Below are 13027 nucleotides of genomic sequence, written 5' to 3' on the forward strand. Positions count from 1 at the left end.
GACAACTCCCAAGACAAAGGGTGGCCCCTGTGCTTACTGAGAAAGAGAAGCCGATCCCAAGAGGAGAGGGGGCTTGGCTAGGGTTGCCGGGGAGGCCGTGACCCTGCAGCGAGGGCTCTCCTGCACCCAGGGGCCTCAGGCCCATTGGGTGCAGCCTCCTCAGTCTACAAACCAAGAACCTGCCAGGTACGCTTGGCCAAGGTTACAGAACCAGAACCAGAACCCGGGTCTGGAGGCTCTGAAGCCAGGCCTCCGTCTCATGCAGGAGCCATGTTTGCCCTTACAAGGGTCTCACTTTCTCTCCCCAGGTGTGGAGGGGCAGGAGGGAGTTCCCAAACAACAGATACTTTTATCTCTGGAAAAGTCTGGGTGCCTCCTGGGCCACCCACACAGCCCTTTAGTGAAACAAGCTCGCTAAGGACACTTGGAAAACCTTTTTTGGCTCACCAACTGAACGCTTTTATTGAACATGTTACCTGTGAAAAATGTTACTAAGGGCTACCAACAGATAATTTTTAGTTAATTTTAAAATGAAAATTAATGGGGGCAGGGGGAAGAAGCATAAAGCACACAAATATCAGAAGGTGTAATGAAGAAAGCCCTGGGTCTGCTGTCAGAGGTCCTGGATTCAAACCATGACCCTGCTGCTTACTATCTTTGTGACTCTGGACAAGTCTCTAACTTGTTTGGGAACTCAGTTTCCTCATCTGTCAAAACAATCTATAAGGTCCCTTCACACTCTGGACGCACGGTGTATGATGTGTGAGCATGGTTTTCTCTAGCCTGAGCTTCTCTATCTATAAAACGAGGAGATTGGACGAGATGGCTCTAAGAGCCCTTCTAGCTCTGAAGTTCTGTGATTATACAAAGTCCAGTTAAGAAGGTGCTTTAGCGGAAAACACATTTTAGAAACGTGCAGGTTCTGACGCACGATGGAGTCTGGGTGGGCTGTGCGCCAGAGCTTATCCCAAGGGAGGACGCTACTTACTCAGGAGATAGACGGTCTCTTCCACAAAGTTCCTCTGCTGGCAGATCTCAAGAGCCTGCATTAGAGCAGAAAACAAGAAGAGGTGACACCGGGTCCCCGAGTGGCAGCACCGAGGTCTAGCGATTCAGGCTTTTTAAGCCGAGGTCTTTTCCAGCAACAGCAACAGCTGAATGACGGCCATGTTGTAAGAAGGATAATCAGGCAAGGAACAGGCCAGTGGAAGATGGGGGGGTGGGTGATCAGTTGGGAAGCTGTAAAAACTTAGGTATTCCGTGATGAGGACGACCTGGCTGGTTAATAGTGGTACTGGAGAGAGAAAAGGGAAAACAATTAAGAGAAGAAGAGGCGGTAAAGGAGCCGGGGAAGGAAGGTCACAGGACAGACAGAAGGGACCTCAAAGGCTGGTTTGACCCTCTCCGATTTCAGATGAAGAAGAGCTCAGAGATGCTGACCAAGGATTCAAGGGAGGCTTCGAGCCAAGATCCCGGGCAGCCGGCTCTGCTCCACTCTAGAACACAAGGATGTTCGTGTGGTGGCATGATGCAGAGGCACCGGGACAGTGGCCCGAGTCTGGGCTCCCTTTTGTGGGCATCTGGTTCTCCTTCGGTCAAGGTTTGATTTTGTACCGTCTGAGACCTCAGTGGAGAAGGCGCTCCCCTTCTCTTCCACCATCCCTTATGGAGGGATGTCATTTCCGCAGCTAACAACGATTTAAAATCTGGGCTTGGAAGATTCTCAGAATTCTACCAGCTGGAAGAGGTCGCCGGAAGCCGGCCCCACAGGGCAGGACACGGCAGCGTGCTCAATGATTAAGGCTCCTCCTCTTCAGACATTAGGAACAGAGAAGCTGCTCTGGAGGGCTAATCACTGGGCTCAGGATTCAAACACCTTCCTCGGAGCCATTTCTATCCCCTTTCATTTGCATGTCTAAAATCCAAACCGGCTGAAATGTGTATATGTATGTGTATGGGTATGTGTAAATCCATGTATGTGTGAATGCATATGTGTGCGCATCTGTGTGGATTGCATACATATGTACATTTATGTGTGCAGCGTGCTGTCTATATGTGTACATGTCTATGAATGTACACATATCTAGTTTGTGGCCTGGCAGCATATTAGAGCTGTACACCACTTCTAACACACAGCCCAGACAAGAAGAATACTTTTAAAAGCATCAGCCATTTCCCAGACGTCCGTTCCCATCGGTCAGTCACTCCGCATTTATCCAGCACTTCCTGTGCCTGGGCCAGGCCCTGTGCTAGGAGCTGAGGAGACAAAAAGAGGCAGAAGACGGTCCCTGCCCTCAAGGAGTTCATGGTCCAATGGGGGAGACAACAGCAAACAGATGTGCACAAAGCAGCTTTGGACGGGATGAAAAGGCACTAACCCACAGAAGGAAGGCTGTGGCATGAAGGGGGGGACACACTTCCTGTAGAAGGAGGGACTTTGGTTGGGACTTGAAGGAAGCTGGGGAACCCAGAGGTGGCGATGAGGCGGTGATGAGGCATGAGGGAGAGCAGAGAAAACGCCTGGGGCGAGATGGGGGGTCTTGTTGGTGTCAGTGGCCTATGCGGACTACATGGTGGGGAGGAAGGGATAAGGCTGTCAAAAGAGCAGGGGGCTGGGCTACCGAGAGCTTGGAATGCCAGACAGGACACGCGGCAGCTGTCCTTGAGTTTACTGGGGGGTCAGACCTGGGCTTTAGGAAAAGCACTTCAGTAGCTGAATGGACGATGGCCAGGAATGGGGAGACTCCAGTCAGTCAGGCCCACCTGGGGCTGCGATAGTCCAGATAGGAGGTGATGAGGGTCTGCACCCGTGTGGGGCAGTGTCAGAGGAGAGAAGGGACCGTATTCGAGAGATGCTGCAAAGGGGAGATCGCCGGGCCTTGGCGACAGCTTGGATGTGGGGGCCAAGAGATAGTGAGGAATGCAGGATGACTCTGAGGTTTGGAGCCTGAGGGCCTGGGAGGATGGCGTGTCCTCCCAGTAACAGGGAAGGTAGGAAGGGGAGAGGACGTGGGGGAAAGGTCATAACTTCTCTCTCAGCCATGCCGACTTCATCTACTGGACAATCAGTCTGGGACAGCTGAGAGGCAGAGATGCAAGGATGGAGGTCAGCAGAGAAGCTGGGCAGGAAAGGTAGAGCTGAGAATCGTCAGTATAAAGATGGCAATGAAATCCACAGGACCAATAAGATCACCAGGCGAGGTTGTATGGAGGGAGCAGAGATGAGAGCCCAGGACAAAACCCCAAGGGACACCTGTGGTTGGAGGGCTTGTTCCGGGGGGGAGGGTGCCCAGCAAAGGAGCCCGAGAAGGACCAGTGAGAAAGGGAAGAGGAGAAAGAGGAGAGAGAGAAACCCCGGAGAGGAGCAGAGAGTGGGGAGCAGGGCCAAAGGCTGCTGAGGGGTCAAGGACAATGAGGGCTGGGGAAAGGCCTCTGGTCTTGGCAGCCAACAGACCCCTGGCACCTCTGGAGAGAGCGGAGTCGCTGGGAGGATGTCCCTCCTGAAATGGCTCTTCGTGGGTGGTGCAGTGCACGCCAATGGCCTCACCCTACAGTGCGGCTGGACAGCAAGGCCCACCGGGGACCCCAGGGGATGGAGGGAAGAGAGGAAGGGTCTGCAGCTGCCACTCCACGGGGGGCTGGGGCCCAGGCACACGCCCTGACCTTTGTGCTCCATCCTATCTGAGAATCCCCAGTGCTTTTACCCGAATAGTCCCATCTTTTCATTCTTATTCCCAGGCCAAAGAAAGGAAAGGCCCCCCGGGGACCGCCCAGAATGTGGAGGGAGAAAGCTGGTGGGGGGGGGGGGGCCTTCCAGGACGAGGATTTCCCAGAGCAGACAGACAGGACCAGACCCGGGAGCAAACACCATCCAACTGGATCCAGGCTCATTCCCGGGCCGACGTGCTCCCTCTAGAGGGAAGCTGAGGAAGTGACAGGAGCTCTCTCCTTTCCCAAGAGAGAGAGAAGTGAGCAGGGAGAGAAGGAAGGGAGTGGGACAGGACCCACAACTGACCACTCCCACCTCACAGACAGCAGCGGCTGCATCACGTGTCCAGCCATGCCTGGCCGGGCCTGACCATCTGGTCCTGTCCTTCTCTGGCTTCGGCCACTAGAATCCCACTGGGATGTCTTATGGGGCTGGGGGAGAGTCTGGGGCCTTGAAGGCTCTGCTCACAGTCTAGGCATGGGGCCAGAGGTCACGTCTGCTGCTGAGGACCCGCCCGGCTAAGCTCAGGGAAGGCCCTCACCAGGCTGACCACTGGGAGATGACTTTTCAGCCAGAGCAGCTTTGGAGGACCGAGTGATGGAGGGAGCGTGGGCTACCCTGGTGGATGGGGAACACCCAAGGGTTAATCACCTCGCCCCAGAGACTACACTTTGCTCTTTCTTTTTGTGCTTAAGTTAGCGAGAAGCCCCAAGCTCCACAGAATCTCCCCTTCCCAATTCAGGCAGAGGTGGGCTCCTTGTGAATTCCGGTTTAGGGAGTACTGATTACTCAAGAGGCACACATTTAATGAAGCAGAAAAGTTTAAACGCCCGCTTTTAGCCCTGGGAGCTGAAGAAAGTCGGTTCTTAAGATTTCCAGCCTCTCTCACACCACCTGTATTCCTTAGAGCAAATGAAGGGAAGTGCTCAGGACACCTAAGGGACCATAAGCTGTTTCAAAATAATTAAACCCCTTTTGAAGCCGACACATTTGTCCCCCTCCTAACCCTACCCTTTTTGGGGGGTGGGAGACCATCTACTCGGCAAGTGCAGACACTATGATTTCCTTTAAATTTTAGACCTCCGTTCAAAAGGCAGTCGAAGGATTGAGCAATAGCGTAAGAGCTTTTCATGTTGGGATTTAAGGGGGCAATGATTTGTGACCTTAAGCTCCGGGCTCAAAGGTTTTCCAAGACGTCCTCACTCTAGAACAGAGCTTTACCACTAGAGGGGCAATTGACATCGGGGGACAGAAAGGGGCCCAGTACCAGGCTGGCAGGAATTGCTCAGCATCACATTCCAACCTTCTACTTCAGTTACCCTCCCCGCTGAGCCCTTGACCAGTACCGATCTGTGAGCAGCTCCCCAAAGACCAACATACCCCACACACTGAATTAAGAGGTGGCAACAGAATGTATGAAGTTGTGAAAGGCCAACTTTAAGCCCCCAGGTGCTGAAAGGGCTGATGAGGAAAGGCCATCACTAAAGTGCTCGAGCGGAGATGTGGGCATCTGAGGGTGCTCGTGGAGGTCCCGAGACCCTCCAGTTTTCTTCTTTCATTGACAACTTTCTAAAAATTAGAAGAGGTCTCTCCCTTCTCCCAATGCCGACGTGGTGTGACAATGGCTTGATTTCACGTGGGATTTTTGCTCTGTGTCAATGACTGGCCCTCGATTGCTTCCCTTCTATATGCTGAGGCACGTGCATCTCCTTAGCTTTTGGAAGGTGGTGGGTTAGAACCTGAGATTTCGCTTGAAGTCCTGGACTGACAAGCTGCTCATTCTATCCCGGGTGTCTAAGCTTTTTGGAAGCTATTTTCAGTGTGACAATGGGCAGGACTCAGCAGAAGCAAATCCATTATGGGCACAGGCTTGATCTGTGTTTGCTCAGCCTGGCGTCTAATGGCCTGAGCCGCATATTCTATTAGCTGGTTGAGATATAAAATGGATTTTTCACTTTCCAAATAAAAATGTTACCACTGCTGGCTTCAAAATATGGTAATGTGTGAATGGAACTTCTTTTTCTAAGAAGAAAAAAGACTGACAAATGGACTGTGAGCTAATAAGTCATTCCCATCTCCTTTAAAACCACAGCAGATGCTTAGGTAAGTGTAAATGTGCCTCACCCACAATGAGGACATCCATCTTTCAAGCAATGCTCTCCTTCCTCGGGAGACAACAGCAACTTATTCTAAGCAAGTCTCCACGAGTTACCAAGGCAAAAGTCCATTTCGGGAGCTGAGCAGCCTGACTCCATGTAACGACCCAGTCTCCTGACGTGTTCATGATGCCTCCAGGGATTGAGTCGCGTGAGGAGCCCGAGTCTGTTCTGACCTTTGCGGGGCACTGCCTCTCGCTTGCTGCCCCGTCTGGACATCGCAAAGCACAGCTGAATGTCAGTGCCTGGGGTTTCGCACATCTGAAGAAGCCGGGTTCTTCAGACTGAAGAAAATGGCCAACCACGTTCCCTGGGTTCTAAGATAGTGCTCACATCAAGGACGGGAAAGGCGGACTTTATGATAAGGGTGTTCTAGGCATCTCTGCTCTCTACCAAGGATGGGGACAAGAACCCCATGGGCTTGTTGGCTGAGGGGAGAGGCTCCAATCTGTGTTGGAAAAGGGGGGATCCACAACAAAACACTGTGGGCTTATGCAAGTCTGTGTGTCTTACACATCAGGAGTCGACTTACAAATGATACGGGGGGCTGGGAGCGCGCTGGAGCTACCTAGAGTAAGAGGCAAGGTAGGAAGAGGGGAGGGAGTGGGCGGAAAGAAAAGGAATGAAGCATAAAACTTGCTGAGTGTAAGACGTCTATGGGATATCCAGTCACAGTCGTCCAAGAGCAAGCTGCAGCCACGAGGCTGGAGATTAGGAGAGAGGTTAGGGCTTGATAAATCTGAGACTCGTTGACTTAGAGATGACCACTGAATCCATGGGGACTGATAAGGTTATGAAGCAAAACAGTCTAAAGGGAAGAGAAGAGGGCCCAAGAGAGGCCGTGAGTCACCACAGTTGGTGGGCAGGGCTCGGGTGAAGATCCAGAGAAGTATCAGTCAGCCCAGTAGGAAGAGAACCAGGAGAGAGAAATGGCATGAAGACCTAGGGAGAGGAGAGCGGGTGGGGACAGTGTCCAAGGCTGCTGAGAGGCCAAGAAGGATGAAGATTGAGAAAAAGCCTCTGGATCTGGACAACTAAGAGATCACTGGGGTCTGGAAAGGGTGGATGTGGTTTTCTTTGCTGTGGGAAGGAAGGAAGAGAGAGAGGGAGGGAAGAAGGAGGGAAGGAAAGAAAGAAGGGAAGAAGGAAGGGAGGGAGGAGGGAAAGGTGGAAGGAAGGAAATAAGGGAAGGAGGAGAGAAGGAAGGAAGGAAGGGAGGGAGGGCGGGAGGGCAGAGGGAAGGAAGGAGGACTTCCTGAATCCCTGACCTTGGCTGAGCAAGCCTGAGGCTCTATCCTGGCCACTGACTCGGGACCAGCCATCTGGCTCTGACTGCTTCCTAGTTACTAGGTCTGTTTCTCCCAGATCTTTGGCACAGAGTGGGTTTCCCAGCCCGGCCCGGCCCCCTGGATGCCAGGTGGTTCCCTTGGCTTGAAGCTCTGGAGCGTCTTTGTCCCCAAGACCTAAGTAAGCCCTCTCCCCACTTATGGGGGGGTGTTCAGTCATCAGGAAGGCCCAGAGCTGCTGCTGCTCCCCCAAAGAGAGGCTCCGGCATCAGGGGCAGCGGCCTCTCCGCCCTGGGCCGGGCAGGCAGGAAAGCTCAGAGGGAGAGGGGTGGCTTACCTTCTCCAGGGGACAGTGGGTGCTGTCTCGGAGAAAGGGGAGCAGGTTGGGGCGGTCGTACTCGGCATAAAGGCTGATCTGCTTCTCGTGGAAGCGCTGGCCCTTGTGATGGTCCCTTTTGAAAAGCTTGTGCAGATACTGAGAGGAAGGAGGACAGAGCAAACAGGATTAAAGTGGGGAGGGGGGACCCGGTCCGTGTCATGCTTTTCAGTTCTCTCAGAGCCCAAGGAGTTTCATTAGAAAGATGTGGATTGAGCCCCTTCCAACAAACTGGCCCTAACCCAAGTATCCTAAGGCCCCTTTCCAAGTGGGAAGCACACGGAGATGAGGGGAAGCATGAGGTCAGAAGGCCTAGGTTCTAATCCTGACCCTGGCTGAGTCTCAGTTCCCTCATCTGCAAGGTGTGGGGTTAGAGCAGATGGCCTCCGAAGGCCCTTCTCCCTCCTGAGCCACGTAACCCTCTGAAGAGAGCGGCCACGGCCTGGCCTGTGGCTGTTTTGGAACCGAGATGCTCACAGGTAATTAATTCCCCACGGCCCCCATTAAGGAGGCCCAAGAAGCCTTCGGTCAGTTACGGAGGCCTCGACAAGGTTGACGGCTGAGTTGCTGACTGGGGGCCGGGATTCCCACGGGCTGGCCACCCAAGGGCCAGCCCTGCCAGCAGGCACCAGCAGCGCTGGGTAAACACCAGGGAAGCCTGCCGTGTGTCCAGGCTGTGTTTGAGGCCTGGCACCCCTTTCACCTCTAACTGACACTTGCCCCCTACTCTCAGCAGTCAGATCTGACAGCACGTCACCCCGACATCTCCATAAGGCCCCACCATGTATTCATGTCCAAGGGGAGCCGTGCCCCAGGAGGCTCCATGGTCAGAGCCCTGGGGCACAGGAGAGCTGGTCAAGCGGCTCTGCGCCGTCTTATCAAAGGGCTGGATGGCCTGCGATGTCTCCTGCTTCGGGCCCTCACTGTCCAAAGGCCGAGCCTTGCTGGTGGCTCTGCAGATGGACAGGGCTCAGGACCAAGGACACCCACAGAGGCCTCACACCAGGGAAGGCCTCACACTCTCTAGGGTCAAAGGGCGCCCAGCGAGGGACAGCTGAACATGAGGGCAGGAGCAGCTCTGGCGAGGGGGCCGGAGGGCTGAGGGGGATCAGCTGGGCTTGGCTCAGCCAGCGTGGGAGACACGCGGCTCGCATGCAGAGAGAGAACAGCGGCTTGAGACCTGATGCGAACTGTGACTAAATGAGGGGAGGAGTCCCCAGAAGTGCTCTCTGTGGTAAAATATGAAAGTTTTTAACAGTCGGTTAGGATAACTGAAAGACGCCAGTTTTTCAAGGACCACCCTTTTGGGGAGGCGATTTTTATGCCTGCAATTGAAATACCTTTTAATACCACACCATGAGATATGGTATGATAACCTTTCCATAACATTTTCAGGTGTCATGAACACATACTAAATTTGACTTTGATCCAGACACATGGTGGTAAAAAGTGTTACTGATTGCAAAACTACCTCAACCCTCTATTGGAAGTCTAAGGATATAAAGAAGGGAATGTAATGGAATTTATTAATTTGATCATTGACAATGCTATGCTAAGGTTTAGTAAAAAAAATACAGCAATTCAAACAGTTAAAGAAGATAATCCAGCTTTCCAGACCAGAGTCCAGAGTCCAGAATCCAGACCAGAGTCCAGAATCCAGTTTTCCAGACCAGAATCCAGTTTCCTCCTGATGACATCTTACCACTTCAAGAAGACAAGAGAACTCAGAGACTTTATATGAACTGTTTTGCTTTATTAGCTTTTACTATCTCCTTTCTGTTATATACTATCTGTAACATGTACTCTCTGCAGAGGCTCTCCCTTTGCAAGACTAATGTCAAAGCATCGGTTCATGAGGAAAAAAAAAAAAAATCGCCCCTCTGGACAAAACTTTCCTCTCTTTCTTTTCTGTATTGTTGTTCGCATATTATTAGTCAGCAAAAGTTATTATGTTCTTTTTACTGTTCCATCAAGGAAACATTCCGTTTCTTGAGGAAGCAAAGGGGGGAAATGTGGTAAAATATGAAAGTTTTTAACAGTCGGTTAGGATAACTGAAAGACGCCAGTTTTTCAAGGACCACCCTTTTGGGGAGGAGATGAACAGTCCACCTGCTGCGCATGTCAGACTGCCTGCCGGGCTCTTGACTTCCGGGGTGGAGAGAACGGCAGTAGGCCTTTTTGCCTGCTTGGCGGGACTCCTGACGGCGCGGCACAGATGGTCTCTCTCTCTCCAAAGGTGGCCTTTTCGGTTTGGTGAGTTTTTATAAGGAATATAGACTAAGCCTAGATTTAAGACGATTTGTATTGTATTTCTATTTTCCTATCCTTCTAATCAACATCACCTTGTGACTATCATACAATAAAGGCTTTATCTAGAAAACCAGAAGCTTCTTCCATTTACTAGTCTGGGAGATAAATTAGGGAAAAGTTAAGTAGGGGAGATTTATGATCTAATATCCAATTTTAAATCTCACATCTCCCTGACGCATGTGAGAGATGACAAGACCAGGACCAAAAGCCGTCTCTTCCTCTGCGGAAATGCTGCCGTGGGTGAATGCCTGGGCGCATGCCCGCTCTCCCATGCACCAGGGCCCCCGGCCTGGCGAGCAGAGGCTGGTCTGTATCATCTACTCCTCAAAAAACAAATGCCGCCTAAGGGGGAGAGAGGAAGCGGCCGGACTCACCACATGCTGCAGCTCTGGTCTGTTTTCTAGTTCCTCCACGACTTTTTTTATCTGAAGAAAAATGACAATCACGACGTGTCAACAAGGATATATGATCCAACAGGCCTGCGTGAAGCGCTGGTGTAGCCGCAGGCTCAGCGTGCCTGTGCCCCACAGCTCTGGGCAGCCGGGCCGGAGCTGACGTGTGAAAAATTTAAAAAACACTCACGGAAATCTTGTCTTCGTTGTCCAGGAGCATGTCGACAGCTTTCTGAAACACAAAGAGACATGCTGCTAAGAGCGGGCACCTGCCGGCTCCAAGAGAAGCTCGATCTAGCGCGTGTCTGGCTGAGTGAACAGCAGAGGAAGGGTCTCCCACACTCCACAGGAGGCCGGCAGTCGAAAATGCCAGCGATGGACGGCGTGAAGAAAACGCGGCAACGTCTGCCCCAAAGTCCCGGCCACTCTGAGGTCCCGGGTCTGCCGCCAGCAGCCGCACAGAGCCTCGCTCTACGTCCACGCCCTGTCCGCCTCAGCATGTGCCTCTGGATACACCGGCGAGGTGTGGCCTCCTGCTGCTGCCCAAAGGAGGAGCCACCCTCCCCAACACCCGCTCTGTACAGCGCCCCTGACCTCCGGGGCATCTGGTCTAACGCTCTGCCTCTCAGAATGAAGGGGGGCAGTAGAGAAACGCAGGTTTGGGAGACGAAGGAGCTGGGTTCCAATCCCACTTCTGACTCCAACTGTATGAGCCTGAGCAAACCGCTTCCTCTTGCTGGCCTCAGTTTCCTCCCCTGTCGATGAGGTTGGCCTGGCTGACCTCTGAGGTCCTGTCCGCTCTAGAGCTGGGACCCTATGAGCCCTTGGACTGGGGTCTGAGGATCAGGGGCTGGGAAAGGCCTCTCCAGACCCACCCACGAGGACGGGTCCCACTTGGGCCCAGGTACCACTTCATGTTTAACAGCAAAGGGAACTCAGCGGGAGGCGAGGGATGGACACCCCAAGTGGGGAGAGGCTGGCAGCGGAAGTTCTCCCCTCAAGCCTATTGGGGGAGACCTGAGAGACCCCGATGGATCCAGAAGCCAGTCAGTCTCAGGTGTCTCAGTGTGATAATCACACCCACAATAAAAGTACTGCCAGTTAATCGCTCACTCACCTGACCACTAACGTGTCCCTGCTAATCCATCACCCGCCCTCACTCAGTGGCGCCCCTGGCGTGCCAGGCACTGGGCTGACAAGCCCTTTTCAACCACCAGCAAGCCTGGGAGGTCAGGGCTAGATCATCCCCGCTCTACGGATGAGGAAACTGAGGCTGACAGAGGTGAAATGACTTGCCCAGGGTCACGCAGTCAGAAGGCGGCTGGGGCAAGATTTCCACTCAGGTCCTGATTCCAGGCCTGGGGCTCTATGTGCTGCCCCACCTCCCCGGCCTCTAACAGGAGTGAGGCTTGGGAGGAAAGGTGACGTTCTCCCACAGCTCACTCTCTGTAAGGAGGCTGGAATTGCTCTTTCAGAAGAAAAGAAAAGTCCAAGGGTTTACAAAAGCTCCCCCAGGAGAAAAGGTTACTGGTCTGAGCTCATTGTGACAGCTGCTGCTTCGGAACGGGCCGCTATCAGCCTCGCGGGGCCTCTATCAGCGCCCCGCTCACTCAGGGTGCAGGCGTCCCCATGAGAGCTCACCTCCTAATTCCTGAAAGTGTGGGGCAAAGCCAGCGTGGGGCCTGGGGCATGACCATACATACCTCGGAGTCGAAGTCCATGAGCAGCACGATCTTATCTTGGATGGAGCTGAAGAGATTGTGCTTGTGGATCAGCTGGAAGACGTCTTTGTGCCGCAGCGTCAGGTAGATCTGCAGAGCTTGGCTGTAGCTTTTGTCGTAGGTGTACCTAAGGACACAAGGGAGGGCGGTGGTCAGTCCCCGAGGGCTTACTGAGCACCGGCTGCATGCCAGGCGCCGGGCAACACTCCATCTGGGGGACGACTGGCACAAAGGTCAGTAACTGGGGACACGCGGGACCCCGGGCCTGTTACAGCTGTGGGCTGGCAGAGCGTTCACACTACACTAAGACTTCTGGGACACCCGGTGTGTTGGGGGTGGTCGAGAAAGGAATCACGAAGAATCAGCACTGAGGAAAGAAGAGATCCTAAGAGGAAGGACAGACAGCATAGCAGGCAGGAGGGACGGCCAGGGCAAAGGCTCCGAGGCAATTAGGCCAGTCGAGGGCCGGAAGCTCCCGACGGCTGAGTAGGGGAGGGAGCGACCGATGTAGGGAGAGACCTGAGGCTGGGGGCTACTGGGCCAGACTTGGAAATGATGAGACGAGGGGGGGAGGGGGAGGAGGGGCAAGGAGCATGGTGAGGTTGTGGACGTAGGGCACTGGAAGCCTGGAGGTGCCTGGACAGAAGCCGGGGAGTCTGGGGGAGCGCTAATTAACAAGCGTGACTTTGGCCAAGTTGCATTAGAGAGGCCTACAGAACATCTACATTGGAAAGTCCAATGAGCAGCTGGTGCCAGGCCATGAGCCGGCAGCAGGAGCTGGGGGGTCTGGGCTCCTCTGCAAAGAGATAAAAATTAGACCCAGAAGTGGTGAGGTCGCCGGGGGGAGAGCGTAGAGGGAGAAGGGGCCCAGCACAGAGAGCATGACTAAGTTAAAGGCCACCCAGACTTCTAATTTCAAAGAGGAACGAGACAACGCAAAACTCCCCAGGGCCACGGCCTGGCACGAATGTGGACGTGAAACAGAGAATGAAGAGGGCGTGAGTCCAGCACTGACTGAGATCAGGTCTTAGCCAAACGACCTCGGAGGAGTCACTGGAGCCAACAGAGCCATGGTCT

The 13027-nt window shown here is 53.5% G+C and overlaps 1 protein-coding gene across 2 annotated transcripts in view; it reads right to left on the bottom strand.

Moving 5' to 3' along the window:
- The window catches only part of VPS41 (VPS41 subunit of HOPS complex), a 177980-nt gene that overhangs the window by 15448 nt on the left and 149505 nt on the right, over positions 1-13027 (bottom strand). For both annotated transcript variants that reach the window (XM_043978700.1, XM_043978701.1), the window contains 5 exons: positions 11933-12077; positions 10420-10461; positions 10212-10262; positions 7489-7626; positions 989-1043 (listed from right to left, as the gene is read on the bottom strand). In XM_043978700.1, coding sequence (XP_043834635.1) covers positions 989-1043; positions 7489-7626; positions 10212-10262; positions 10420-10461; positions 11933-12077 — 431 coding nt within the window. The remainder of the gene's footprint in view (positions 1-988; positions 1044-7488; positions 7627-10211; positions 10263-10419; positions 10462-11932; positions 12078-13027) is intronic.

Source organism: Dromiciops gliroides, chromosome 1 (assembly GCF_019393635.1).
Source record: "Dromiciops gliroides isolate mDroGli1 chromosome 1, mDroGli1.pri, whole genome shotgun sequence".
Lineage (NCBI taxonomy): Eukaryota > Metazoa > Chordata > Mammalia > Microbiotheria > Microbiotheriidae > Dromiciops > Dromiciops gliroides.